At 41.2% G+C, this 25,588-nt stretch overlaps 1 protein-coding gene across 14 annotated transcripts in view; it reads left to right on the top strand.

Moving 5' to 3' along the window:
* Positions 1-25,588, top strand: part of NFASC (neurofascin) — a 143,926-nt gene that overhangs the window by 36,823 nt on the left and 81,515 nt on the right. For all 14 annotated transcript variants that reach the window (XR_014224912.1, XM_082245189.1, XM_082245186.1 and 11 more), the window contains 4 exons: positions 3,749-3,860; positions 14,730-14,914; positions 17,825-17,956; positions 24,726-24,863. Coding sequence is in view for 13 of the 14 variants with exons in the window: in XM_082245189.1 (XP_082101315.1) it covers positions 3,749-3,860; positions 14,730-14,914; positions 17,825-17,956; positions 24,726-24,863 (567 nt within the window). In the remaining variant the exon portion in view is untranslated. The remainder of the gene's footprint in view (positions 1-3,748; positions 3,861-14,729; positions 14,915-17,824; positions 17,957-24,725; positions 24,864-25,588) is intronic.

Below are 25,588 nucleotides of genomic sequence, written 5' to 3'. Positions count from 1 at the left end.
TTGTTAATCCATAAACAGTAAGTGTAGCAAAAGATAAATGATAGATTTTCAAAGTGCTAAGTCCGTGACAAAATGTGCAAATGGTATAACAGACAACAATAATAAAATATATTCAAAGAAGGTTCCAATACTTATCATTCACGTGCCACTACATAAAATAATGTATTGGTAAACGAATCCCTTCGTGATATTTCATGAAGTCCATAAATTGTTTAACCACTTCAATACAGAGCACTTTCACCCCCTTCTTCCCTTGGCCAGTTTTCAGCTTTCAGTGATGTCACACTTTTAATGACAATTCATGCAATGCTGTACCCAAATTAAATTTGTATTATTATTATTTTTTTTCACACAAATAGAGCTTTCTTTTGGTGGTATGAAATCACTGCTGGGTTTTTATTTTTTACAAAAAAAAAAAAAAGACTGGAAATTTTGAGAAAAAAAAAGGTTTTCTTAGTTGTCAGTAAATTTTGTAAATAAGTAATTTTTCTCCTTCACTGATGTGCGCTAAAGAGGTGGCACTGATGGGCATTGATGAGGTGGCACTCTTGGACACTGATGAGGCGGCACTGAAGGGCACTGATTGGGCGGCACTGATGAGGAGGCACTAAAATGCTGCACTGATGGGCACTGATAGGTGGCACTGATATGTGGCACTGATGAGCACTGATAGGTGGCACTGATTGGCACTGATAGGCAGCATTGATGAAAACTGATAGGCGGCACTGGTGGGCGGCACTGATGGGCAGCACTAATGGGCAGCATAGATAAGCAGGCACTGAGAGGCACTGACTGGCATCACTAATGGGCACTGATTGGGGTCACTGATGGGCACTGATTGGGGTCACTGATGGGCACTGTTTGGTGTCATTGATGGGCACTACTCTGGGTTTACTGTAACCAGAGCTCCCATTTTGGGGCGCCGTCATATGAATTAGTCCCAGAACGAGAGCCGCACCACTCCGCTGTCATTTGACAGTGGGTGGGCGGCAAGTGGTTAAAAAAAGAGACAAGTGCTTAAATAGAGTTCATATAAAAATCATTGAAAATCATATCAAGTGGAAAACTGCTGACAAGGTTTGCGCAGCCGAGCGGTGTGTCCGTGTCTCACTTGTGCTCCTCCTTCCTTGCACAATTCACCAGATGGAACTTCCCCCTAGGGGGTACCCAGCAATCACAGTGCCCAAGACCGTAAGAAAGGTCCTCGGTCAAGCGGATGCCTCCTTAATCTCCACTGTCCCAGTGATCTCATATAAAGATAAAAAAGGCTCCCATAGCGTAATGCAATGCTTTAATAGTAAATATGGCACTTACAACAATCCAGGTAATAACACGCATTTGTGTAGATAAATCAGGAAGTCCAGGACATGGTGTGTTTCATGGACTAAAACCAGATGTGACATAATGAGGCTGTAGCCCTGCCTTACGCATTCCATCACAAAGATGTCATCAGAAGGGGCGCCATCTTACTACACCATCCGGTATATATTGAGTGCTGTAACCAAGCAACCTCTAGACGTGACCAGCAGCCATCTTAAATTATGTTACACTGGGTTTCATCATTTTAAACGTTATAATATTAACCCCTAAAACCTAAATAATACAAATCTAAAGAAATAGCATCTCATCTCGGGGTTAGTGGGTCATCTCTGTTGCTACATTTAACATTGTTTACAAGTATATTTATTCATATATAAAATGAGGGGGAAAAAAGCAAAAAGGGGGAAAAAAGTAAAAGACCACAAATATATACTTTAATGATAAAACTTGTAAACAATGTTAAAGGGTTTTAGGGGTTAATATTATTACGTTTAAAATGATAAAACATAATTTAGGATGTTCGCTGGTTACATGTTGATGTCTTCGTGATGAAACGCGTAAGGTGAAGCTACAGCGTCATTATGTCACATCCAGTTTTGGTCCGTGGAATGCAAAGGCGTCCCGGACTTCCTGATTTATCTACACAGACGCTTGTTATTACCTGGATTGTTGTAAGTACAATATTTACTTGACTATTGAAGCATTGTATTATGGGATTACGCTATGGGAGCCTTTATTATCTTTACATGAGATCACTGGGACAGTGGAGATTAAGAAGGCATCCTCTCGACTGAGGACCTTTCTTATAGCCTTGGGTACTGTGATTGCTGACTTCCCCCTAGGGGGAGTTCCATCTGGTGAGTGCTGCAAGGAAGAGGGGAGCACAAGTGAGACACGGACACACCGCTCGACTGCGCAAACCTTGTCAGCACTTTTTTTGACTTTATGTGATTTTCAATGAATTTTATATGAACTCTAATTAGGTACTTGCCACTTTTTTCAAACCACTTATGGACTGTATGTAATCTCACGAAGGGATTGATTTACCAATGCATTTTTGATGTAGTGGCACATGAATGATAATTGAAAATCTATCACTTATTTTTTGCTACACTTACTGTTTATGGATTAACAATAATATAATATTTTATATGTTTTTCACATGAATTGCACATGTTGTAATGCACATAGCACGTTGCAGTTTTATTAAGTTCTATTCATTTTTGGTTTACTATATAGCTTATGTGACACGCATTAGCTATAACTACAGCACCTCTCAAACAAGCAGCGCCATACCCACTTAACCCCCATTTTCCTTCATTTCATGACATCTACTTAGGTAATTGTTCTAAGTGGACACAGGAGCTTCTAGGAAACATACACATACAGATCACTGTATATATATATATATTAAATTTGTTTCACACTTAATTTCATATCGCGGAACCACCATTTATTGTATTTTTTCCTTAAATGTACAGTGCTTTCAGATTTAGATACACTAACAAATTAAAGCCAAACTCCAGATAACACTTTATAAGCAGATACAACAAACATTTTCTTTACTTTTGGGATAAAAGTTTTTTTCTACACGAATAAATAAAATCTGTTTAGTATAAGTGCCCCTGTCAAATGGCTTGTTTCATCCCTGTAACTGCAAGCGAGCTTGTTCTTTTGAAAAACAACAGACTTACTGGCTGTATTACCAGATGAAAATAAAAGAAAGGAAGCTTAAAAAGAAAACTTATACAGCCATCACATCTTTAGAATTGGTAAGATGCAATATAATAAACGTTTGCTTTTGGATTTAATACTGTGACATGTGCCAATAGGAAACAAAGGTATAAACCACACATGTTTACCCAACATAAACTAAACTGTATTAGGAACAGCATACAGACCTCTGTCTGTCTGTGTATCTGTCCGTCCATCTTAATAAGCATGTATTGTGATCTTTATAACAATTTAAATCTCACCCAAGACTCAACTGAATTCCAGTGTGGCAGACTAAAGCAGCAATTTGTTCTAATATAAATATAATATTACTGGATACATTTATTTTATACTATTGATTATAATTCTAATATTGCTACCTTGCTTATAAATTTAGATTCTAATGGTTTATTATTGGAACTGTTTGATTAATGTAGCAATAGAAGAACACCTTGCCTTAATAAAGGCTAAAGATAATGACAGAATCAGTAATAGTGTTCACACGTCTTGCAAGGGGGTTGGTGGCTGTTTTATATAGCATTTTATTGCGATGTGGAGAGTATAAATTGCTGCTTTAGAGAGATCATACAATTTTACTATCAGTTAATTTATGTAAGGGATGGTGCATCTTTACAGACACATCAAATATGATTGTGTTCAGGAATCCTTAAAGTTTTGTAATAAAGGTTTAATCTCTGGTATGTTCATTTTCCAGCTCGAGGGGTACCAGAGCGTATACCAACATTCTTACTGCCTATGGGGACATCAAGCACCAAACTGGTTCTGCGTGATGAAGATCTACTTCTGGAGTGCATTGCATCTGGCGTGTAAGTACTGTAAGCTCTTTTTTGTAAGGAATTGGAATTTTTATCAAACGGTCGCTAAACAAATGTATTTGGGGATTTTTAGTAAAATTACAAGCTCAAACATTTTCAGAAAACAAAAAGAAAATAAATAAATAACATTTTCATGTTATGAACATCTTAGTAATGACCCAATCTTATGTTCTTAGATACAAACACAGGTGATAATTCAAAGTTAGAATCTAATCAGATCTTTGTACTATCTCAATGCTATCAATTATTATATCAAAAGTACACCAACATCTATTAGCAATAACAACATATCAGGGATTTAACAAAAGTAAACTTATGCGCTAAAATAAGGTATAAGACCTGCTGGATATGAGGAAAGGGTCGATCAATACAAAAACTATCGTGGAACACCACGGATAGAGCAGCCGATTTGATAGTGTCACCACATACCACAATGATTCATAAGAAAAAAGGAAATCAGCGCTCAACTCCTTTAAAAGATGGACCACTCTACATAAATAAAAAAACGTTAAAGAGAATAAATAATTCGTAATAAATATAACTCCAGGCGCTTATACACAAACAAACGCACAATGCAAGGAAAATAAAACACTAGATAAAAAGTATTCTATGTGTTGACATATAAAATATAATATACCAATCGAATGGTAATATTATTCTAATATCCTCAAGAGTATCTTAAAAGCATAAAATAACTGTGGGAGCAATCATAAATAAACAAGTCACAGTGGTGTTCTAAATGTAAACAATAAACAGTGATGCCAGCTTAATGGTATATTGATGTGTCACAACGTAATAAAGGGGTGACAAAAAGTGACAATTTCTTATCCAAATATGTAGCAATAATTCAGCTTATTATAATAAAAAATACAGTGGTGAAAAGTAGATGAAAAACTATAAATACACAATGGTGAATAACACGTGCCGATCTAAAAAGTAAAATAGTTAATTCTATACGAAATTAACAGACAATTAATGTAGGAAAGTGCTATAGTGCTGAGTAAGGTGCACAGAGGTCCATAAAGTCCTTTAACAAATCTTTACAGTGATTAAAGTGCTGGGTGCTCAATTTTCCAATAACAGCCAGGTGCGTGGGTAGGTGAGCTAGCAATCCGACATTAAGTGAAATGGCCGCTCACCTCCATTTACACTCAAATGAGCGTTTTAGATGCAATCTTTTCTCTTCTCAAACATCTCAATCTTCTCCAACAACTGTAAACTTGTTATATCTCCAATCCTTATGCCGTTTATTCAGGGTTAATATTATATTGATTCCAGCTCAGATATATCACGATCTCCTTCCTATCCCACGGTACATCTATCATTCACTCCAAAACAGAAGCTCTCATGGTGTAGTATATAAGGGTAAACATTTATTTATAAAAGTACAGGTCACTTACTACAAGGCAAGGAACAATGAGCAGTGTACATCCAACAGCCGCTGATGCGGTGAACTCCGATACTTCCGGTCTCGGCCGTAGACCGGAAGTGACGTCAATGCGGCTTGTCTCTGACGCGTTGCGCTACAACACACGTAGCTTTTTCACGTTCTGTCTTCTTAGGCCGCCTCCCTTGCCTCAGGCAGCGTGCAGTCACAGTGGTGCACTGTGCTGTGCATCCGCAATTCTGCATAGCAACGGACCAGCAGCAAGCAGCCATCCAGCCACCCACAGCAGTCGGGTGCCAGCCAGCCAGCCACCCACCCAGGCACCCACAGCAGCCCTGTGCCAGCCAGCCACCCACAGACCCTGGCCTCAGCCACCCACAGCCCCTGTGCCAGCCACCCACCCACCCACCACAGGGTGCCAGCCAGCCACAGCAGGGTGCCAGCGGCAAGCCACCCACCCACCCCTCAACAGGGTGCCAGCAAATCAGCCACCCACCTGCAACAGGGTGCCAGCCAACCAGCAGCCACAGCAGGGTGCCAGCCAGCCACCCACCCCACAACAGGGTGCCAGCAGCCAGCCACCCACCCCACAACAGGGTTCCAGCAAGCCACCCTCCCACCCCACAACAGGGTTCCAGCAAGCCAGCCACCCACAACAGGGTGACACCAAGCCAGCCACCCACAACAGGGTGACAGCAAGCCAGCCACCCACAACAGGGTTCCAGCAAGCCAGCCACCCACAACAGAGTTCCAGCAAGCCAGCCACCCACAACAGGGTTCCAGCAAGCCAGCCACCCACAACAGAGTTCCAGCAAGCCAGCCACCCACAACAAGGTGACACCAAGGCGGCCATCCACCCACCCCACAACAGGGTTCCAGCAAGCCAGCCACCCACAACAGGGTGACACCAAGCCAGCCACCCACAACAAGGTGACACCAAGGCGGCCACCCACAACAGGGTGACACCCAGCAGGCACGCACAGCAGGGTGCCAGCCAGCCAGCAGCCACAGCAGGGTGCCAGACAGCCAGCAGCCACAGTAGGGTGCCAGCCAGTCACCCACCCCAAAACAGGGTGCCAGCAAGCCAGCCACCCACAACAGGGTGACACCAAGCCAGCCACCCACAACAGGGTGCCAGCCAGCCAGCAAGCCAGCCACCAACAGCAGGGTGCCAGCAGCCAGCCAGTTAGTATTTTTTTTAACCTTATATTGTCTCTTTCAAATTGCAGTGGAGATGGATGCAGACAGAAAAAGTGAAAGTGTGATCTGGGACTATTTCTCATCTCAACCATCTCCAGGAAAAGCAGCAGTGTGCAACACATGCACAATGTAAGCATGGAATCAGTAACTGCAAAAAACAAAAATATGTAAAATCTTTGGGTCCATCTATAAGTTCTTCATGTTGAATTATATAATGCAGCACAGAAACAAAATGAGTCACAATAACAATGTGAAATACCTCCTCCACTATCTACGGCAACAATAAGAGATATGTTTCAGAAAAAAAAACGGGTGGATACATTCAGATGGAAGATCCCAACTGCTGGACAGAGTAATCACAGAGATGATGGTCACTGATAACCAGCTATTTACAATGGTGTCTGACTCTGGATTTAAGCGGTTGATGTCCATAGCTGAACCAAGGTACACACTGAAGAGTAAGAAGTATTATCGAACCAAAATACTGGGAAAGATTCACCAAAAGGTTGTTGAGAAAGTAAAGACTATGCTGCAACCAGAGAATGCTGGCAACTCACTCTCATTCATGACTGACTGCTGGTCAAGACAAAGAGAGTCTCTAATGAATCTTACATGCCACTTTATTGACAGCACACTGAGCACAATAGAGAAATGTTTCTATGCATGCTTGAAGATTTGGGAATCAACAAAGACTGAGTGATGCTTGTGCTCCTCCGAGACAGCGGAGCAAACATGCGGAAAGGAATGAGGCCTTGCTGATGTGTCAGACCTCAGTTGCATGGCACACAACACCCTCCAACTTCTAAATGATGGTCTGTCAAGCCAGAGAGCTTTGATTGATATATGTTTTGAGAAGCATGAAGAGATTAAAAATGTTGTGCTGGCAAGTCTTTTGGATCCTTGATACAAGAACCATGCTTTATTTTCTGATGATGTATTGGCCAAGGCAAAACAATGGCTGACAGAAGATATTCAACAGGAGATGCAGGAGGTTTCTGCCGAAAAGTCAGGTCCAGAACAGCATTTTTATAATCTGGAAGAGCAGCAGGATGCTGCAAACACAGAAAAATGTCCAAAAAGAAGACAACGAACAGAAGAGAATCTTCATCGTGGTTGAATTGATGGCATGTTCAGTGTTTTATTGGGGCCTCATGTGGAGGATTCTTCTGAATCTGCAATAATAAGTCTGGATGATGAACTTCATCTCTATTTGAAGGAACCAGTAATTGACAGAAGTGATGATCCTCTTCAGTGGTGGAAAGAAAATGAGGCACACTACAAAAGACTTGCCTTTCATGCTAGAAGATACCTCTCTGCTCCTCTTTCCTCTCCTGTACCAAGTGAGCATGTTTATGAAGTGGCAGCAATATATGAAAAAAACAGAAACCGTTTAACAGGTGAACATGCTGAAATGTTATGCTTTCTGTACTATATTACTGTTCTACTTAACTGGGCCTATTGAAAAGTGTAGTAGTACTAGTGTCCACTCCAATCCACTGTCTAGCTTTTGTCTACCAGTTTTTCTAGCAGTTTTGCACTGACTGCACTGCAGTAGTGATTTAAAATCATTGCAGTGAGTGAGTGCACTACCGCAGCAGTTTATGCTGCAGTACATTCACAATCACATGATGTGAAACTGATGTCCCTGCAAGTGAAAGCTGTGCGGTTTTCCTATTAGTTTTCATGCAGGTAAGGTGTGAAGAATGACCCTGTATTGTTAAAAATGTTAATAAACAAACATTAACATGTTCAATACCAGATTTGTGTCAAAAATTGTCTTTATTTTTCAAAACTTTAAATGTACAAAATATTGGCCCATATCGGCCGATACCAATACTTAGTGACCAAAACATCGGTATCGGCCATAAAAAAAAAACATATCGGTCTATCCCTAGACTGTAGTGCCCTATTATATAATACCATTTTTCACATTCATACCTAATATATAGGCAGTTGAGACACTTACCAGATATCTATACTAAGATAACATTCTGTGTATCATAATGGAGCTTAGCTCATACTAAGTATGGCCTTTGCTGGACTCTCATCTGCTTAAAATTGAAATGTAATGTCTATAAACAGACACAGACTGGGCGACAAACTGGATAATCTAGATCCTTAGGGTCCGGCCAGCGAGCGCGTGCAGACCACAGCTCCATGCTAGGTTGGCCGCGACATAGCCCCACTGGACGGGGGCTGGCCTGTGATTTAAACATCTCGTGAGGGTGCATACAAACTGACTTCAACCTGAGCCACAGCGTTTCCTTTACGATGGAGCAAGGTCCTGTCTGGAGCAGTGCCCACCCTTTTCTTGGTGTGGTAAGTAGCTGGCTCCCTTCTACCCCTGGAGGGTTTTGGGGTGGACGTGAGCCCATCCCTGGGATATTTGGACCGCCGGGCTCCCCTCCCTCCCAATTCGCGTCTCCCTCCCCCCATTTTGGTAATCTATTGCGGCCTGTGCCCCCCATCTGCCCACACACCCCCCTTCCCCCCTCCGGAGCAAACATACATTTTTTGTATTAAATGGGGTGCTGCTCTGGCGATGGGGATGGGGGGGGCAATGGCTTGGTGGGGGCACTCTTCAGGTGGGCAATGGCTTGGTGGGGGCGCCTGCCAGGGCCCCCCTCACTTTTGGGCTAATTTTTTTCTGGCTCTGGGACCCTCCCAGGACCCCTATGAGCCACGTAGCGCTGCCATTTTCTTGTAGCCTTGTGTGCTACATATTTAGCAGCCATGTTTGTATAGCCTCTGTGGCCATTTTTCTTATAGTTTTTCATTGCAAATAGCGGAGGCCATGTTTTTGGAGTCAGATGGGTGGTGATTCAGCGGTGGGAAGCCCTTCCTCTGCCTCTAGTGCTGATAGTGGGATATTCCTCTTCCTGAGCCACATGATGTGCAGATAGTTCGGGCTGTGAGCTGACTGTGGGTGGTGAGTGCCTTGTGGGGTTTTCTTTCTCTCTTTCTGCTATTGCAACGGTAGTGCTGTGCTGGGCCTTGTTGTGCCGACAGCACGGTGGGGTGTCCCTTGCAGTGTTTTTACACTTTTTTGTGTGGGTTCCCCTCTCTATTCATGGAGTCGCTAAACAATGTTTCACCACCTTTCAGAGGCTGTCCGGCCCTCCAGGGTCCGACAACTGACTGCACTGACGGCAGTCCTAGAGTCCTTGGTGTCTAAAGTGGATTTGGTCCTGGGTAAACGGGCTAGCAAAAAGCATTCCCCACCTTCACCTGCTTCCTCTGTCTCATCAGATCCAGAGTCTGATTCGGCTGCTGCGGATCCTAGTTACCTTTCGGGGTCTGCACCACGCACCCTGCATGCTCAGATAGTAAGGATGGTTTCTCTGTTCCTCTAGCCACACATGAAAAGGCGCTAGTGGATGCACTGATTGTATCGGTGTGGGAGACCTTACATATGGTAGATGCGACTAATGCAGTATCCGAGGCATGGGTCACCTTTGGCACCCACAAGTCCTCCAAAGAGGCGAGGGTGTTCCCCTTTCCCGCCTACTTTGATGATATTGTCTGAAAACAGTGGGGGTGCCCAAAACGCACCTTTGCAATCCATAAGCATTTTGCAATGAGGTACCCTTATGGGGAGACCCTCCCTAATAAATGGACGGTACCTCCTGTAGTGGACTCCCCAGTTTTCACGCTGAATAAAACCACTGTAATACTGGTTGAAGAGTCCCTGGTATTCTCTGATCCGGCTGATAGGTCGGAGGAGTGTGCTCAGGGGGGTCTGGATTTATTTACCATCGTACTTGGAAGACGTACATTGCATGGTGTGAATCCCTACGGGTCTACCCTCGCTCATGTTCGGTGACTCAGATCTTGACTTTTTCCAGCGAGGGGTCAAGCAGCGTCTGGCCTTGAGTACCATCAAGGGGCAAGTGTCTTCCTTGGCCATTTCCTTTCAACGTCACTTACTCCTTGGTTCTCCCGGTGTGGTCTCCAAGGCCGCCTTGGGACCTCAAATTGGTGTTGTCAGTTCTCCAAAAACCGCCCTTTGAAAATATTTGGATGATTCCCCTGCTTACGTTGTCCCGGAAGGTGGCCTTTTTGGTGGCTATTACTTCTGTACGCAGGGTGTCTGAGCTGGCGGCGCTGTCTTGTCGTTCACCTTATCTTGTGGTTCACAAGGATAAGGTGGTTCTTCGGCCATGTCCGTCGTTCCTTCCAAAGGTCGTCCCTGATTTTCATTTGAATGAAGACATTGTGTTGCCCTCCCTGTGTCCCAAGCCTTAGCATCCTAAGGAAGCTGCCTTGCATTCCATAAATGGGGTTCGGGCAATAAGGGTGTACCTGGCAGCTACGCAGTCGTTTAGGAAGTCAGACTCACTATTTGTCCTCACAGATGGACCTCACAAGGGGCTGACTGCTTCTGCTGCGACCATTTTCAGATGGATCAGACAGAGTGTGGTTCAGGCTTATTCTATTAACGGTCAGGTTCCTCCTTTCCCTGTCAGGCATCAGTGGTGCAGGTTTGCAAGGCGGTCACCTGGTCGTCTGTGCACACATTCACAGAGTTTTATAAAGTGGATGTTTTGGCATCTGCAGTTGCTTCTTTTGGTCGCAAAGTTTTGCAGACTGCTGTTTAGAGGACTTGTCCTCTTTGAGGGTGTTTTTTTCAGGTGAGCTCTAGTCGTTAACAGTTGAGCTCCAAGTTACCGGGGTGGCTATGTTTAGCGTTGGGAAAGTTTGTTTTCTGCTGTTCCCACCCCTCATGTTTGACACTGCTTTGAGACGTTCCTACGATCATGAAGATGAAGAACTGTGTCCGTCAATGAACGAAAAAGAAAATTCAATATTTGACTTACTGTAAAATCCATTTCTCTGATATTCATTGACGGACACAGCATCCGCCCCCCCCCCCCTTTGGAGTTGTTGTTTTTTTCTTCTGACACTGCTTGTTACAAAACTGAATATTTATAGCAGGAAGTACGGATCAGTAGTTCGTTATCAGTTTTTGCAAATGACACAAAATTGGCCAGGGCAATAACTGCACAGCATGAAGCAGATATCCTACAGAATGACCTGGACAAAATTACGGAGTGGGCAACGACATGGCAAATGAGGTTTAACGTGCAGAAGTGTAAGGTTCTGCACTTGGGGACTAAAAACATAAAAACACAATACACGTTAGGAGGGGAACCCTTGGGGGAATCAAAAATGGAGAAAGATCTGGGAGTCTTGGTTGATGATAGATTAGGCAACAGCATGCAATGTCAAACGGCAGCTTCCAAAGGCAACAGAATATTAGCATGCATAAAGAAAGGGATGTATTCCAGAGATAAGACTATAATCCTTCCACTTCATAAAACTCTGGTCCGACCGCATCTGGAGTATTCTGTCCAGTTCTGGTCGCCAGTCCTCAGGAGGGATGTGTTGGAGCTGGAGAAAGTCCAGAGAAGGGCAACTAAACTGATTAGGGGGTTGGAGGACCTTAACTATGAAGAGCGGCTGCAATCGCTCGATTTATTTTCCCTGGAGAAGAGACGTCTGAGAGGGGACATGATAGCAATTTATAAATATCTTAATGGGGATCTCAGCTTTGAAAAAAAGCTGTTCATTCGAAGGAATTGCATGAGGACTCGAGGACATACAATGCGATTAGAGGAGAAGCGTTTTAACCTCAGGCAACGAGGAGGGTTCTTTACTGTTAGGGCTACAAGATTGTGGAATTGTCTACCACAAGAGGTGGTTTCTGCGGGTAGTATGGTGACTTTCAAAAGACTCTTAGACTTACATCTCAAGGATCAGGAGATTAAGGGCTATGTTAGATGATTACAGTCACACACACCTACACAGGTTGAACTGGATGGACTATTGTCTTTATTCAACCTCACCTACTATGTAACTATGTAACTATGAAGTAGGAGTATACCCCCAGGGACTGCCCCATAGGCGTGCTCAAGCTTTTTTCTCTGCCTAGTGTCCCACTCCTGTAGGGGGCAGTATAACCTACTGTCATGAAGATGAAGAGCTGTGTCCATCAATGAACTTTAGAGAAATGGATTTTACGGTAAGTCAAAAATCCAATTTTTCCCAGTGAATCCATAGCCATTCTTGTGAATGGTTTACAGTACCAACAAATTTCTTTACCCAGAAGAGGTCATATACCAGGAAATTTGCTATGATTCAGCTGAGCCAAGGAGTTTAGTCAAATGAGTGGTGAAACATTTTTAAGGTTACATAGAAGGTCTAGTTGCTTTTGACCTACTATCAATATAAATCCTATTACTTAGATGACAGAAAACAACATTATAGACATTAAAACAGTTGTTCAAACTGGGAAGTTTGACCATGTCTAAAAAAGGTTTCTCAGGAATGCAGTACTTTATGCATACCCCTGCTAGTTTGACTCTAATAACTTACTTGAAGGTAGTTTACTACAAGAATGTTTTCACTAAGCCCATATAATTTAGGTTTATTTCAAGCACCCACGTGTGCACAAGATGAATTGATACAACATTCCCCAGAATAATATTGGATGTTTGCTTGAAATACAGATGTATTAAGATAAATTAAAGCCAAATAATAAAGTAGTAATTACAATAGTGCCTAGAAGAAAGTCAACTTCAGACAATGAAAGAAAATTAAATAGTCAACATTATACTAAAAATATACCACACATTCAGACTGTGTGGCCCTATTTACCAAATCAAAATAAGAAAAGAAGTCGGGTCGGACTATGTAGGCCAGACAAGGAGTCTTAAATAAAATTCTACTTTTGATTATACATAGGGGTTTATTTACTAAAGGCAAATCCACTGTGCACAACAAGTGACTGCAAGTGCCCTTGGAAGTGCACTTTGAAGTGCAGTTGCTGTAGATCAGAGGGGGGGTACATGCAATGAAAATAAAAGACAGCATTTTTACTTGCACATAATTGGATGATAGAAATCAGCACAGCTTCCCCTCATTTCTGAGCTTTACCTCAGATCTAGAGCAACTGCACTTCCAAGTGCACTTGTAGTGCACAATAGATTTGCCTTTAGTAAATAAACCCCCTATGTCTTTAAAACCAGAAAATATCATAAAAACATTTATTTATGGCACTTAATTGATCAACTGTACATAAAGCATATATAATGCTCTTGCTTGAAAAATCCACTGTAAGGGAGATCCTCATGTGTCAACACATTTCACCGAAGTTAAGCTTAATCAGGACATTTAAATGTAGTACAGCAATCCTATCAGCACCGCATACAGTATATATGGCCCTCTGGGTGGCACCGGAGCAACAAGGGAAGTCCCAGCAGGACACCTCATTGCTGTTTTCCAGACACCATCAATTGCGTATTAGGGTTTGGATTGTGGGGGATAAACGATTGTTTGTATATATTCAGGTCCTAAATTGCCTCATAGAGAGGGGGATCAGATATAATTCCATTCACAGAAATTCTTGTTGCATTTAAAACATCCAAAAGTAGGGGTCCTTTATAACAACCTTTAACAAATGAGAAGGGGGCCAAATGATCATTGTCCTTCCTTTTGTCCTACTGATTCACAGTTTGTATCAAGGGAAGCGCCAGCGTCCGTTGTCCCGGGCAGGGAAGCCACGCTTTATTTACCAATTAAGCAATATTTATCCTAGCTCCCCCCACTTAAACTACATAATCAGGTTCTCAGGAATTTCAGATTTTAGTTTTATCTGAACTTGATTAGATATTTAAAGTTGGCATAGTCTAGTGAAATATAATCTTCCAGTAAACCAGCCCATGTACTGTTGTGTATTTTTGCCTCGTCAACTGTGTTTTCAAAATATAGTTTAGATTTAACTGAAATTGTTAATTACTATTTAAGAGTCGGTTCACACTATGGCGACACGACTCTGTACTACTTCGGGGGCGACCAGTGAAGTCCCCTGCACCGCGACTTCGGCGCGACTTGCGCGGACTTCATATAATGAATGTCTATGCAAGTCGCTCCGAGGTCGCCCCGAAGTAGTACAGGACCCTTTTTCTAAGTCGGAGCGACTTGTGTCGCTCCTATTATAACGGGTCCTGTAGCAGTCAATGGCCCGCTAGGGACCGCGACCTGTCAGGCTGACAAGTCGCCTGACAAGTCGCGCTGGTGTGAATCGAGTCTAATAGTTGTAATAGAAAACAGGCAAAAATAAATGTAGTTCTGCGTCACAATACACATGTACTGTGCATGTTTTTAGATTGTCATGAACTCATCCTAACTCTGGAAATAATCTTTCTTGCACACATCAAAATATGTAACCTATAAATCTTCTTGAATTTGTAGTGATTTTGTGTTTTTAACAGACCCACACCAGAAATAATGTGGTATAAGAAAGGAGGAGAGCTGCCCAGTCAGAAACTGAAGTTTGAGAATTACAACAAGACCCTGCGTATTTCACCTGTTTCTGAGGAAGACAGTGGGGAGTATTTCTGCCAGGCATCAAACAGGATGGGAAGTATCAGACACACCATTTCTGTTCGTGTTAAGGGTAAGGCACAAGAAAATTGGACAACATTGGTAATGTAAATATACCAAATTTTTAGGAAAACTATGTGAGTTTATATTAAATTTGAACATGCAGTAGCCCAAAGCAAATCAGAATTCATCTTTTACTGATCTAATTGAAAAATATGAAAAAATAATCTTTATTTCTGATTGTTCACTTTTGGTTTCTGCACTTTCCCATCAGTGTGCTAAAAAGTAAAATTTTGGCTGAAATCTCACTGATTGTGGAGTTTTTAGTTGTGTACACAGCAAACAACTACGTAGGCACAGGAATATGCATGATTGTGTTATCCCTGAGCCACTATGATCATCTCAATCCAGAAAGGAGATTCTGATCCCAAACGAAGTCTGAGCACAGATATTGCCAGCCTTCTGGAAAGAAGGGCAGATTATGGCATTGTCAAGGGTGAGAGGTAATAAATGCTTGTAAATGTTATGAAAAAATATTTTTTGTTTTTTCTATATTCCCTATCCATTCCAGTCTGTTAGGTAGCTAGAATGTCTCGTTCTGCATTTTCTTAAAAATCCATTTTTTTTATAGCTATATATAATATGCATATGCTAGACACTGTAGGATTGTAATAAATATTATGCTGACTTTTTTTATTTTATTGTGGTAGAGTAGGGAAGTGTTAGATCTTTTTGACAATGCTTTTATAGCTATCTAAATGTCGATGTCCTGATGATGGCACTCCCCCCACCCTTTTTTGGTATGGACGTGACAGGGGTAGGAAGTAAAGGAGCTTCTCCTCAATGGGGACATGTACAGAAATAAAAACCTTCTATATAGGGTAGCCTTACCCCCCAGCCCCCACCTTCCAATTATGGTAAAGCTGAAAATTGTAAATTGTGTTGTAAAATGCCGTATATATATATATGTAACAGATTATAAAGGGTGATCTCAAAGAGTTACACTGTTGCTGGTTAAGGGAATGTGCACACAGCTATTCAACAAACATTCATATCTCTGTGGCAGAAATATCAACTAACCACAGAATTTCAGGGGCAGAGTACTGTACATGTGGTGAGCAATCTGTAGATCGGGCACAGGTGAGTAAAAGACTTGGATGGGGGACTACCATAAAAGTTTAACTTTTCCAAAGATGCAGTTGCAATTTAAGTTTAACTACCACGTATTTACCCTCATTCATTCAACCCCCCCCCCCCCTCCCTTTTATTTTTCTTGAGTGCAGTGTGTTACCTTTAGAGCCTTGATACAACTTCAAACATACAGTTATGAATATATCTATGCCCATATACCTACTGTATGTGTTAACTACAGAATTAGATTGTACAAATGTAGTAAGACCCAACACAGGCCTGTGGGTATTTCTTTAGTTGTATGGGCTAAGGCAATGACCACTCTCTTAGCATAATATATGTTCTCTGATCACCTGAGTGTTTTATATATATATATATATATATATATATATATATATATATATATACTGTATAATAACCGTACTGTGCAAAAAGTTTAGGCAGGTGTGAAAAATGCTGTAAATTAAGAATGCTTTCAGAAATAGAAGTTTATAGTTTATTTTCATTGATTAACAAAATGGAAAGTAAATTAATAGAAGACAAATCAAAATCAAATCAATATTTGGTGGGATCACCCCTTGCCCTCAAAGCAGAATCAACTCCTCTAGGAACACATGCGCACAGTTTTTGAATGAACATGGCAGATAGGTTGTTCCAAACATATTGGAGAACTAACCACAGTTCTTTTGTAAATGTAGGCTGCCTAAAATCTTTCTGCCTCTTCATGTAATCCCAGGCAGACTCGATAATGTTGAAATCAGGGCTCTGTGGTAGCCAAACCATCACTTCCAGGACTCCTTGTTCTTATTTACACTGAAGATAGTTCTTAATGACATTGTCTGCATGTTCGGGGTCGTTGTCCTGCTGCAGAATAAATTTGGGGTCAATCACACGCCTCCTTGATGGTATGGCATGACGGATAAGTATCTGCTTGTATGTTTCAGCATTGAGGAAACCACAGATTCCGACCAAACCTCCAACTTCATTTCCAGAAATGCAGCCCCTTTCTTCACTGTTGCCTGTACAACTCTCCAGCCCTTCATGAACAAACTGCCTTTTGCTACAGTCAAATATTTCAAATTGTAACTCATCAGTCCAGAGCACCTGCTGCCATTTTCCGGCATGCCAGTTCCTATGTTTCATACATATGACATGAGAAAAAAGGCTAAGCAACTCAACTATCCGGGATTACATGAAGAGACTGCAGGATTTAGAGCAGCCTGCATCCACATAAGATCTGTGGTTAGTTCTCCAAGACATTAGGATCAACCTACCTGCCTATTTCTTTCAAAAACTGTGTGCAAGTGTACCTAGACGTATTGAAGAGCTGATGCTGTTTTGAAGGCAAAGGGTGGTCACACCCAATAATAGTTTGATTTGGATTTCTCTTGTGTTCATTTTCTTTCCATATTGTTAATTGATAAAAGTAAACTATTAACACTTTTATTCCTGAAAGCACTCATAATAAATTTTTTCACACCCACCTAAGATTTTTGCACAGTAATATATATATATATATATATATATATATATATATATATATATATATATATATATTAATGTGTTTTAAGATTAATTTGTTTGTCATACATTTTATTGTTGATGTAATCCTGTACCCTGAGGTGGTGTAGCTCTAGGAGACTGCCTTTCTGAATCTAAACCTACAGTATACTTTCTCTCAAAGAGAACTGGATAATTTTGCTTTTTGTTTAGTATAATCTGTGAGCATCCTAAGTAGCAAAGTCATGCAGTGAACTACATGTAAAATTAAATGCATCAGTCTTACTTCCATTTTATTCTGAAATTTATTAAAATGCTGGTAAAATTCGAAATCTTGGTTTTGTTACCTCAGCTGCTCCTTATTGGCTTGATGAACCAAAAAACTTGATCTTAGCCCCAGGAGAAAATGGTCGCTTGGTCTGTCGAGCCAGTGGCAACCCCAAACCCACCATTCAGTGGCTTATGAATGGAGAAGCAATCTCAGGTAAGATTTTATGGACAGCTTTGGAAAGGTCTGTGTGACACATTTTTCATTTCTATTTCTAGATTTAACTGCATAGATGTACATTTTATTTTTATTTTTTAAATACTGAGAAAATTATTTTCATATGGAAATGCTCTTTAGATACTTTAGGTTTTTATATAATGAAAGAGTTGAGATTACAGCATGGATGATATACAAGTACTACAAAACCTGTTACATCTAAGCAAATGTTAAAAAAAAGAGGTCAGCGCTGTAAGAGAACAGGCAGCTCGCTGATAGAGGTCAATATGTAAAACCCTCCTTCATAAATACTGTCGATAATAAATAGAGCACCACAAATTAAATGAACCTAGACAACAACTAAAATAAAATAATCCATAAATGTTCACCTGTGCCAATTCATACTGTATTAAAATCAATGAATAAATAAATATATTAAAATCAATGAATCAATAAATATTTGTAAAAACTTGCTCAAAATCTATAAATAATAAATACGCTTTTTGAGGTTTTTTTTTTCCATATAGACACAATGTCCACTACTGCCTCTTGTGGTGAAGCCCAAAAAAGCTGGCTGCTGCTTAAAGACTAAGGGCTCTTTCACACGGTCCGCCTCCGTAGGCGGATCCGTGCTGCTTAGCGGGGATCGATCCGCCGATCCCCGCTGAGCCGGCGGATGACAGCTCCGTCTCCGCTTGCAGTGTGGAGAGGGAGGTGTCACAGCTCCCGTTGCTCTCTATGGGGGATCGGATGAGAGCGGACCGTCTGTCCGCTCTCATCCGATCCCTGAACGGTTGGAAAAATAGGGTTTCCATCCGTCCAGATTTCATGGACAGGATCGGATACGTATGGCAGCGGGTGTCAGCGGAGGTGTCTCCGCTGACATCCGCTGCCCCATAGAGCTGCATGGAGGATCCGATCAGATCCGCCTAAAAAACTGACAGGCGGATCTGATCGGATCGCCCGTGTGTGAAAGAGCCCTAAGGGCCTAAGGGCTCTTTCACACAGGCGGACCGTTCAGATCCGCCAATTTTTTTGGCGGATCTGAACAGTCCCCCCATTCATCCCTATGGGAGATATGTCCGCTGACATCCGATCCGTCAAATCTGGATGGATGGAAACCCTATTTTACATCCGTTCCCATCCGATTTGACGGACGGAGTGTGTGAAAGGGGCCTTAGTTCACCTTTTCAGGCAAAATTTCACTTTTCATGATAAATAGAAGCGTTTTAGAATGTTATTTCTGTCCAAGCCATCCCAATGTGCTAAGCTTTCACTTACCTTATCTATAGCAGCTTTGAAATTTCATCTGTCTATTTTAGTGCTTAAAATATGTTTTCTGCTTCCATAACTTCTTGTAGATCATATGACATTAGGAAGCTCTAAATCCTAATATGCACTAGTTTGCTGCATCACAGAATAGGGCATGATAGGGGTGTGTTCACCACTCTGGACGACACCTTCCTCATTACTATACCACCTCCTGTTTTATTTCCACCCACTTTCTGTACAATCTGATTATACAATCTCCTTTAGATCTACCATCAGCTTTGTATTGCAAGAGCCTGTCTGATTTAATACAAATTTAATAGATTGTTCAGGTGGGTCCTCCTGTTTTTGATTGCATAACGTATGGCCAGCTTTATACAACTACATAGGAGGATGGAGTGGACAGAGACACTGAGCTGTTGGGCCCTGTTCACATCTTCGCATAGCAGGAAACCGCTTTTCCACACATGGCATCACTTGATTGGGCTGCGCGGCAATTACCCCAAAGAAGCATAAGCACTTTTTTTTAGCAGAGCATGGTGTGTTTTTACTATGCTTTTTGGTGCATTTGCAGCACATTTTTCGCACGGCTTACACACTCCTGCTTCCCTTGCTTGAAGTACTGGGAGTCAGATTCTGAACACCTGAGGAAACAAGATTAACAGGATTAAACTAATTAAATCAATTTTATCTGAACTTTTTATGCCTGATAATCCAATGATTCTTTTATACAAAAAAGTACCTTAAATTGCTAATGCCCACTCAAAAGGATTGCACACGCATCTCTCTGGGCCGCCTCGGAGATACAGCAAAAACACCAGCTGACTTTTAAATATTAGAGAGGTATCTTTTCCATTTATTATGGAGGGCCAAAAGAGCCCTTCCAAGCACCTGCAATAAGACAATTTTGTATCAATCCCACAACCAAGTCACAAAAACACCAGTCCTTTTAAAATAGTTTGTATCATCTTAACTAGGTTGTCCTGTTCTTTGAACACCACCGTTTCCCCTGGTGGTTGCAGCGCCATTGGCTCTGCATTCCTCCCCCATATTTGTACCTCTCACCTCCAGCGTCCATTAGGAGGCTCATGGAGGCACAGACGCTGGTATTTGCCACTGCGCATGCGCAAGATGGTGACGGAAGTGATGTCAAATGACACTGAACCTCAACCGACGCCATCTTGGAAAATCCTCAACCATCCACAGCCAAGGATTATGCCAGCAGAGGGGAGGAAGATGACAGCACACCAGCAGTCATATCAGGGCAGTGTCTATATCCTGCCACAACAGTCAGGCAAACGACTATGACCAGAGTACTCACTGCCCCCCGGGCGACCGTATGGTCACCCATCCATTAATTGCAAATTAGCAAAAAGTTGTAAAGATTGCAAAAATTTACTTTCTTAATTATGTTGAATTTCACAATGCCATCTAGTGGACACATAGCAGACTGAGCAAAAAGACAACATTCCGTACCACAAATTCAACATATTGAAACAACATTTCATTACATTTCAATTTTAAATAATGTATTAATCCATTTCCATTGTAAATATCTATCTACCCTTGTGCATACCCTAAACCAATTATATTAAGAGATGAAAACCCATCATAGAAAGGGCAAACTTTTAAGAAAACATAGTATTGGAAAGTTAACAAAATATAATAGGCAGGCAGGAAGCCTCCCTTTTCGAAAGTGCAGAGTGTTGATGGTGGTTTGGTAATTTGACGAATTGATGGAATTTTATTTAATTAAAATACTTTTCAATTTTAAACAAGTTTTTTAAAAACTGTATATATGTTTAATAATTGATTTCTAAAACAGTATGTATGGCACAGGTGAACATTTATGGTCTATTTTATTTTAATTGTTATTTAAGTTAATTTAATGTATGGTGCTGCATTCATTATGTATGTCTGTTACATCTAACTTAGTAATGCAGTGTGATATCAGAAGGACTGGGGTCTCATGCATGTGTGGACAGTTCTCCTCTGCATATGATAATGTGTGCCTCCAAACTACCTGAAGATTTGTTATTGCTCTCATATAATATTGAACCAGACCCACTATCACAAACTTCTAGCTGATGTAAAATTACATATCCCAAAACACTCCAAATAGAGGATGTTAGGACTTGTAGTTTCGCAACAATGAGAGGGTAGACTTTCCCAAACCACCTGGCTTCCCAGTGACAGCTGAAAAACAAGACCCAGCACAATCTGAGTAGAAGTACATCAATGCAATTTTAGTGTTTCAGCAAAAAAAGGTATTTTTTGCAATATGTTGCTCTGTAGCCACTGTGAAACTACAGATCTCAAAACATTTTGACTGGACGTGCATACTAGGACTTTCAGTTTTAAAGTACCTAAAAAAAACTCTGTCACTCACTATAGTAAACATTTGAAATTAAGGCATTCTTGTAAAAGACCTCTTCTAAAGTCCACAGGAAAATCTCCTGGGTGTCCTGCAGCTCTCACTGGTTCCTCCTGCTGACCCCCATATTACCAGTAAGAGCCTATATGGATACTCCCAGGGCACTATCATTGGGTATTTGTGTGATATCCAGTGTCCTTTTGTCAATTTTTCATCTTGAAGAACCTTATCAGATGTTAAAATACAAGTTCATTTACTTACTGGTAAGACAGCAGAAACTTTTTGTTGTGAAATAAATGCATTACTTAAAGTGGAAGTTTACTCAGAAAATTAAGTCTTGATAGATCACTTCAGACTTGCCCCTTTTGTAGGTATTGCAATATACAGGTACAGTGCCTTACGAAAGTATTCGGCCTCCTTGAACTTTGCGAACTTTTGCCACATTTCAGGCTTCAAACACAAAGATATAAAACTGTAATTTTTTGTGAAGAATCAACAACAAGTGGGACACAATCATGAAGTGGAATGAAATTTATTGGATATTTCAAACTTTGTTAACAAATAAAAAACGGGAAAATTGGGCGTGCAAAATTATTCAGCCCCTTTACTTTCAGTGCAGCAAACTCTCTCCAGAAGTTCAGTGAGGATCTCTGAATGATCCAATGTTGACCTAAATGACTAATGATGATAAATAGAATCCACCTGTGTGTAATCAAGTCTCCGTATAAATGCACCTGCACTGTGATAGTCTCAGGGGTCCGTTTAAACCGCAGAGAGCATCATGAAGAACAAGGAACACACCAGGCAGGTCCAAGATACTGTTGTGGAGAAGTTTAAAGCCGGATTTGGATACAAAAAGATTTCCCAAGCTTTAAACATCCCAAGGAGCACTGTGCAAGCGATAATATTGAAATGGAAGGAGTATCAGACCACTGCAAATCTACGAAGACCTGGCCATCCCTCTAAACTTTCAGCTCATACAAGGAGAAGACTGATCAGAGATGCAGCCAAGAGGCCCATGATCACTCTGGATGAACTGCAGAGATCTGCAGCTGAGGTGGGAGACTCTGTCCATAGGACAACAATCAGTCGTATACTGCACAAATCTGGCCTTTATGGAAGAGTGGCAAGAAGAAAGCCATTTCTTAAAGATATCCATAAAAATTGTCGTTTAAAGTTTGCCCCAAGCCACCTGGGAGACACACGAAACATGTGGAAGAAGGTGCTCTGGTCAGATGAAACAAAAATCAAACTTTTTGGCAAGAATGCAAAACGTTAGGTTTGGCGTAAAAGCAACACAGCTCATCACCCTGAACACACCATCCCCACTGTCAAACATGGTGGTGGCAGCATCATGGTTTGGGCCTGCTTTTCTTCAGCAGGGAAAGGGAAGATGGTTAGAATTGATGGGAAGATGGATGGAGCCAAATACAGGACCATTCTGGAAGAAAACCTGATGGAGTCTGCAAAAGACCTGAGACTGGGATAGAGATTTGTCTTCCAACAAGACAATGATCCAAAACATAAAGCAAAATCTACAATGGAATTGTTCACAAATAAACATATCCAGGTGTTAGAATGGCCAAGTCAAAGTCCAGACCTGAATCCAATTGAGAATCTGTTGAAAGAATTGAAAACTGCTGTTCACAAACGCTCTTCATCCAACCTCACTGAGCTTGAGCTGTTTTGCAAGGAGGAATGGGCAAAAATTTCAGTCTCTCGATGTGAAAAACTGATAGAGACATACGCCAAGCGACTTACAGCTGTAATCGCAGCAAAAGGTGGCGCTACAAAGTATTAACTTAAGGGGGCTGAATAATTTTGCACGCCCAATTTTTCAGTTTTTTATTTGTTAAAAAAGTTTGAAATATCCAATAAATTTCATGATTGTGTCCCACTTGTTGTTGATTCTTCCCAAAACATTACAGTTTTATATCTTTATGTTTGAAGCCTGAAATGTGGCAAAAGGTTGCAAAGATCAAGGGGGCAGAATACTTTCGCAAGGCACTGTATATGTAAAACATTACAAATTGTCTATACTATTAACAATCCAGTACTGTATCACCCTGCTGTGCACATACCCAGTTGCTGTCTATTCTTGACACTGTGCCTAAAATCAGAGCCAGTAGAGGCCAATCTGCTGACAGCTTAAAGATTAAAGCCTCGTACACACGCACCGATTGTTGGCCGTGAATTTTCGGCCAACGTCCGATCGGCCGATTGTCGGCTTGTTAGTATGATGCTTCCGACAACCGACTGCGACTTTTCGGCCGAACAAAATCATGTGCATGCTATAAAATTTTTGTTGGCCGTCACCAGGACGGCCGATTGTTCTTCAGTCAGTACAGATTTCGGCAGACAAAAATGTGATGAGCAAGACTGGGCATGCTCAGAGAAGAAAAAACACACGGAAAGTAAACCAGAACATGACATCACTTCTGCAGTTGGTTGTTGTTGGCCGACAAAATTCATGTGCAGTCTAGAGCACATTTCAACCAACACAACAACACTGGACAAAAGACGGCCGATCGGTCGGCCAACAATCGGTGCGTGTGTACGAGGCTTTAATCTTTAAGCTGTCAGCTGAAGGGGGAAGAAAGCAACATGAATGGCAGACTTTGCAGAAGGAACATAGATTAGGAAGGAAAAAAAATAAAAGCAGGGGAAGTGACAGGACAAATTCTGGTAGAAATGCACATTTTTTTAAATGAAGGAAGTGATATATTTTTTGAGACCAAGGAGAGGGAGAGAGTTTCCAAAAAGGAAGTGACTGCTCTGGGAAGAAGAAACAATGCTGGAGGAAATTTACAGTATACACTCATTTTGGTAGTTTATTGTTTTAATGTGGAATGTATGTTCTTTTGTTAAAGAATATTATTTGTTATCAAATTGTTTCGGGTAAAGTTCCACTTAAGTTCAAAAGGACATTCACTGCATTGCAGAAGCATATGTTTATTGGTTTGAAGTAAAATAATTTATTTTGCATTACCATGTTGTCCTACGCCACTGATAGTATGGTATATCTGATGAATGTTGTAGGAGTTTAGAGAAATTTTGAGTAAAAAGTAATTTACTATTATCAAATGCAGGATACTATTTAATGTTTTGTTATTTCCATTGTAACAGCTCCAAACCCAAATTTTGAAGTTGCTGGTGACACTATCATTTTCCGAGATGTGCAGACTGGTAACAGCGCAGTTTTTCAGTGTAATGCTTCTAATGCCCATGGATATCTTTTGGCTAATGCTTTTGTCTCCATACTTGGTAAGAAAAGTAAAGTACACTACAGTATAACAACATAGTGTTTAATTATTTGTTTTGTATTATAATAAAACACCAGGTAAATTTAACAGTTTTCTTAAGTGAGGTCATTTCAAATTGTATTTCTTTATTTATTTATGTCTGAATTACAGTATCTCACAAAAATGAGTACACCCTTCACATTTTTGTAAAAATATATTATGTCTTTTCATGTGACAACACTGAAGAAATGACACTTTGCTACAATGTAATGTAGGGAGTGTACAGCTTGTATAACAGTGTACATTTGCTGTCCCCTCAAAATAATTCAACACACAGCCATTAATGTCTAAACTGCTGGCAACAAAAGTGAGTACACCCCTAAGTCAAAATTTCCAAATTGGGCCCAAAGTGTTAATATTTTGTGTGGCCACCATTATTTTCCAGGACTGCCTTAACCCTCTTGGGCATGGAGTTCACCAGAGCTTCACAGGTTGCCCCTGGAGTCCTCTTCCACTCCTCCATGACGACATCATGGAGCTGGTGTTTGTTAGAGACCTTGCGCTCTTCCACCTTCCATTTGAGGATGCCCCACAGATGCTCAATAGGATTACGGTCTGGAGACATGCTTGCCCAGTCCATCACCTTTACCCTTAGCTTTTTAGCAAGGCAGTGGTCGTCTTGGAGGTTTGTTTGGGGTCGTTATCATGTTGGAATAATGCCCTGTGGTCCATTCTCCGAAGGGAGGG

This window comes from Pelophylax lessonae (assembly GCF_965119305.1).
Source record: "Pelophylax lessonae genome assembly, chromosome: 2".
NCBI classification, from domain to species: domain Eukaryota; kingdom Metazoa; phylum Chordata; class Amphibia; order Anura; family Ranidae; genus Pelophylax; species Pelophylax lessonae.
This window is presented reverse-complemented; position numbering and strand designations above follow the sequence as displayed.